General features: G+C 53.5%; 1 protein-coding gene across 1 annotated transcript in view; it reads left to right on the top strand.

The window, feature by feature from the left end:
- The first annotated feature begins 4,798 nt into the window (after positions 1-4,798).
- The window catches only part of LOC103191338 (NACHT, LRR and PYD domains-containing protein 3-like), a 12,911-nt gene continuing 12,019 nt past the window's right edge, over positions 4,799-5,690 (top strand). Inside the window, exons 1-2 of the mRNA XM_042346012.1 lie at positions 4,799-4,859; positions 5,208-5,688. Of these exons, the coding sequence (XP_042201946.1) occupies positions 4,832-4,859; positions 5,208-5,688 (509 nt within the window). The 5' untranslated portion in view covers positions 4,799-4,831. The remainder of the gene's footprint in view (positions 4,860-5,207; positions 5,689-5,690) is intronic.

The raw sequence follows: 5,690 nt of genomic DNA, 5'->3' as shown, positions 1-5,690 counted from the left end.
ATAATAATCCCTCCAAAAAAAACAAAAATAATAATAAATTGGTCATTTTCAATTACGACTGTTTGTGGGACATTGCTGTGCGCAATTGGCTGCCGCGTTCGCCCACAAATATACAGTCAATTCACTTTACAGTGTGTTCTGTGAAGCGCTTTGGGACGTCCTCCCGACGTGAAAAGCGCTATATCAAATGCAAGGATTATTATTATTATTATTATTATCAACCCCACTCCCCCGAGCTCTCCCCATAGCACTGATCAACCCAACTCCCCCGCTCTCTCCCCATAGCCTTGAACAACCCAACTCCCCCCCGCTCTCCCCATAGCCCGGATCAACCCCACTCCCCTGCTCTCTCCCCATAGCCCTGATCAACCCCACTCCCCCGCTCTCTCCCCATAGCCCTGATCAACCCCACTCCACCGCTCTCTCCCCATAGCACTGATCAGCCCCAATACCCCGCTCTCTCCCCATAGCCCTGATCAACTCCACTCCACCGCTCTCTCCCCATAGCACTGATCAGCCCCAATACCCCGCTCTCTCCCCATAGCCCAAATCAACCCCACTAACCCGCTCTCGCCCCATAATCCTGATCAACCTCACTCCCGCGTTCTCTTTCCATAGCCCTGATCAACCCACTCCCCCGTTCTCTCTCCATAGCTCCGATCAACCCCACTCCCCCACTCTCTCCCCATAGCCCTGATCAACCCCACTCCCCCGTTTCCTCCCCATAGCCCTGATCAACCCCAATACCCCGCTCTCTCCCCATAGCCCTGATCAACCCCACTCCCCCGTTTCCTCCCCATAGCCCTGATCAACCCCACTCCCCCGTTCTCTCCCCATAGCCCTGATCAACCCCACTCCCCCGTTCTCTCCCCATAGCCCTGATCAACCCCACTTCTCCGTTCTCTCCCCATAGCCCTGATCAACACCACTCCCCCGTTCTCTCCACATAGCCCTGATCAACCCCACTCCCCCGTTCCCTCCCCATAGCCCTGATCAACCCCACTCCCCCGTTCTCTCTCCATAGCTCCGATCAACCCCACTCCCCCGCTCTCTCCCCATAGCGCTGATCAACCCCACTCCCCCGCGCTCTCCCCATAGCACTGATCAACCCAACTCCCCCGCTCTCTCCCCATAGCCTTGAACAACCCCACTCCCTCGCGCTCTCCCCATATCCCTGATTAGCCCCACTCCCCCGCGCTCTCCCCATTGCCCTGATCAACCCCACTCCCCTGCGCTCTCCCCATAGCCCCGATCATCCCCACTCCCCCGTGCTCTCCCCATAGCCCTGATCAACGCCACTCCCCCGCGTTCTCCGTATAGTCCTGATCAACCCCACTCCCCCGCGCTCTCCCCATAGCCCCGATCAACTCCACTCCCCCGCTCTCTCCGCATAGCCCTGATCAGCCCCACAGCGCCGCGCTCTATCCCTCTCTGTGGAGTCCTGTAGCTCAGTGGTTAGAGCACTCGCTTTGCAAGTGAGAGACCTGAGTTCAATTCCCGGCAGAGGGCGAAACCTTGGGCAAGTTTCCTTACTCCACACAGAGCCTAATAATATCCCTCCAAAACCAAAAACAATAATAAATTGGTCATTTTCAATCTACGACTGTTTGTGGGACATTGCTGTGCACAATTGGCCGCCGCGTTCGCCCACAAATATACAGTCAATTCACTTTACAGTGTGTTCTGTGAAGCGCTTTGGGACGTCCTCCCGACGTGAAAAGCGCTATATCAAAAGCAAGGATTATTATTATTATTATTATTATAGCCCAGATCAACCCCACTGCCCCGCTCACTCCCCATAGCCCTGATCAACGCCACTCCCCCGCGCTCTCCCCATAGCCCTGAACATCCCAACTCCCACCGCTCTCTCCCCATAGCCCTGATCAGCCCCCAGCCCTGCGCTCTCCCCATAGCCCTGATCAACCCCACTCCCCCGCTCTCTCTCCATAGCCCCGATCAACCCCACTAACCCGCGCTCTCCCCATATCCCTGATCAACCCCACTCCCCCGCTCTCTCCCCAAAGCCCAGATCAACACCGCTCCCTCGTACTCTCCCCATAGCCCTGATTAACCCCACTCCCCCGCGCTCTCCCCATAGACCTGATCAACCCCACTCCCCCGCTCTATCCCCATAGCCCGGATCAACGCCACTCCCCCGCTCTATCCCCATAGCCCGGATCAACCCCAGTCCCCCGTTCTTCCCCATAGGCCTGAAGAACCCCACTGCAGCTTGTGGAGGGAGGAGTTAATGGAGCTGCGTTTTGCTAATCACTGTCATTGTTCGCCCTTTACTCCCTCTTCAATATTTGAATGAATAATCTCTGCAGAATCTCACTGAGCTCCACACAGTGGGCGGAAGAGACAAAGCTCCTAACTTCTTCTGAACCTGGTGATGGGGAAAGGTTCCCTGGCCCGGAGAGTGATGTGGGAATTCTTTGTGAAAATGAGTCCCATTTTGCCCAAACTGAACAAAATCATGACTGAAATACAGGAACAAGGTAATGTGTGATGTTACACTGTGACCCCATTCTGTGGTGAGTTATACGTTTTATTGAAATAGCTTTATGACACCGTTCATTCAAACTAATGACATTAACATTGTTTGATAAAGTGCCACTAAGAGACATCATCAACAACAACAACTTGCACTTGTATAGCACCCTCCACGCAGGTCAAAGAGGAAAGTTTTCAGGTGGGACTTGAAAGAGGGGAGAGAAGGGGCAAGGTGGAGGGGTTGAGGGAGAATGTTCCAGAGTTTCAGGGCGTAGTGGCTGAAAGCACAACCTCCGTGGGGGTGGGGGGGGGGGGGTGGGGGGGGGTGGGGGGGGGGGTGCGAGGGACAAGCAGGAGCTAGTGACAGTTGAGGGGAGGTGCCATGTGGTAGATTGGGGAGTGAGGAGGTGGGAGAGGGAGGGAGGTGCCAGGGAGTGAAGGGATTTGAACACAAGAATTAGAGGATCTTGAATTGGATCCATTGGGTGAGATGGAGCCAATGGAGTCTGGGCCAGAGCTGGGGAGATGTGGGTGTGGAGTTTGGTTGGGGTCAGTATGTGGCCACAGAGTCTGAATGAGCTGATCTTGTGAATGGTGGAGCTGGAGAGAGCAGCGAGGAGGGGGTTGGAGTAATCCAGGCGGGAGGTCTCAAACACATACAGAAGGGTTTCGGCTGCATTTGGGGTAAGGTACAGTGAGAGACCGGCAATGTGGTGGAGGTGGAGGAAGTCCGTCCTGGTCAGGGACCAGATGTGGGGGAGAAAGGACAGCTGGGGGTGTATTGGATGCCTCGGTTACACACTGGTTCGGTGAGTGTGAGGGAGAACACAGGGAGGTTGAGGAGATGAGATCCACAGGAGTGAAGACATTGACGGGAGCCAAGGAGTGTGGCTTCCATCTTGTCCACCTTCAGCTGCAGGAAGTTTACCCTAATCCAGGCCCTGATGTCTGGCCAGACAAGCTGATAGAACATCGGGGACCTGGAGTTGGTGCTGGACGAGGCCAAGTAGATTTGGGTGTCATCTGCAAACGTGGAAGTTTACGTGGAAGTCTGCGGATGACATCACCCAGAGGGAGCTTATAAATAAAGAAAAGAAGAGGCCAAGGATGGAGCCCTGGGATCACCTTGCAGGTGGCGTGAGGAGAAACCATTTGCTTAGATGAAATGGAGGCAGTTGATTAAGTGCCACATAAGAGACTTATAGGCAAAATAGAAGCCCCCGGTATTAAAGGGACAGTGGCAGTGGATACAGAACTGTCTGGGAGACAAAGAGCAGAGAGCGGTGGTGAACTTCTGGAGGGAAGTGCAGTGGTGACCCCCGGGGTCGGTATTGGGGCCACTGCTGTTTGTGATCTGTATAAATGACCTGGACGGGTACAGAGAGCACAATCTCCAAGTTTGCAGATAATACTACAACAAGACAACAACAACAAGATTCCATTTATAAAGCGCCTTTCACGTCAGGAGGACGTCCCAAGGCGCTGCACAGTTGGGTCATGACCCGAGCAGGGGGGAAATGGTCAGGGTGAGGGGAGGGAAGGGAGGGAGCGAGGAGGGGGGAAATGGTCAGGGTGAGGGGAGGGAAGGGAGGGAGCGAGGAGGGGGAAGAGAGTCGAGAGGGGAGCTGAAGGCACGGTCAAAGAGAAAGGTTTTGAGACCGGCCTTGAAGGAGGAAAGGGAGGAAGCAAGGCGAAGGCACTGGGGGATGGAGTTCCAGAGCCTCGGGGCTGAGAGGCTGAAGGCCCGACCACCGATGGTAGGGCGGTTGGGGCGGGGGACGTGGAGCAGACCAGAGCCAGAGGAACGGAGGGTACGGGCAGGTAGGTAGGGGATAGTAGGTTGGAGAGGTAGGAGGGAGCAAGGCCGTGAATGGCCTTGTAGGTGAGGATGAGGATCTTGAAATCAATCCTCTGGGGGATGGGGAGCCAGTGGAGGCGAGCGAGGGCGAGGGTGAGGGTGAGGGCGAGGGTGAGGGTGGGAGTGATGTGGTCGCGGTGTCTGGTGCGGGACAGTACACGAGCTGCAGAGTTCTGAATGACCTGCAGTGTGGAGGGAGGGCCGGGAAGGCCGACGAGGAGAGAGTTCCCATAGTCCGGCCTTGAGGTGACAAAGGCGTGGACCAGGGTTTCAGCCGCGTGAGGGGTGAGGTAGTGCCGTAATCTGGCGATGTTCCGGAGGTGATGGAAGGCGGTGCCAGTTGTAGTGCGGATGTGAGGGAGAAAGGACAGCTCAGGGTCTCTATGTTGTATATTTTAGTGTCATGTAAAACAGAGACTGACAGAACTAAACTCTATTCCAGGTCCCAGTTTACCTCGTGTGGTGCAGTGCTGTGGAAAGATGGAGCCATTGTCAGATAGACTGAGAGGTATGGCACAGACTGACATCAGGACACGTACTGATAGCTTAATGTCCACTGGGCAGATGTGTAAAAACTGACATAAAAGGGGTTAGTGAGCAACAGCCAGGTAATGTGCAGTCAGGTCAGTTGGTTTTTTGAGGATGGAACATTCTTAGATTCTGGGTTACACTAAAGAGCCAATCTCACAGTGTGATACTTGCCACGTTGATAAATCTGCATAGTTTCTGAACTCTGATTCTATAATTCTCCCAAAGCGTCTGATTATATTCCCAACAGTCAGTACTGAGTTCTATGTTATCTTTTGGTTTCATAATTCGGGATAAGATCACTAACATTATCTCATTCACATTCAAGATATTCAACATCATCACAAAGAATTCCTCTGCTCACAGAATGAGAAAATGTCAGTAAACACCATTCGAGGACAGGAGAAGACCAAGATATTTCTGCTGTCTGACCGCTACACGGAATTAACAGTCACTTCTTGTCCACGTGATTTGAGGCTGGTGGAGCATGAACTGGTAGCGAGAGGCAGAGACCATGAGGAGTCGCAAGAGAGAAATGTCAGGAAGGAGCTGGAGAAAATGCGACCGGATGAGTTGTTTCGAAGTAGTTTTGAGAGAAGCAGATCTGGAACAACCATCCTGAGTGGAATCGCAGGGATTGGGAAAACCACCATGGTGCAGAACATTGTGTATCGCTGGGCCACAGGGAAGATTTATCCCCAGTTCCACTTTGTCTTTCATTTCAAATTCCGTGATCTGAATCTGATAAAAGGGGAAACCAGTCTGAAAACCATGGTCATGGATTCTTACCCTTATCTTCAGGATGTTCTGG

The sequence above is a fragment of the Callorhinchus milii genome, unplaced genomic scaffold, assembly GCF_018977255.1.
Source record: "Callorhinchus milii isolate IMCB2004 unplaced genomic scaffold, IMCB_Cmil_1.0 Scaffold242, whole genome shotgun sequence".
Classification (NCBI taxonomy): domain Eukaryota; kingdom Metazoa; phylum Chordata; class Chondrichthyes; order Chimaeriformes; family Callorhinchidae; genus Callorhinchus; species Callorhinchus milii.
This window is presented reverse-complemented; position numbering and strand designations above follow the sequence as displayed.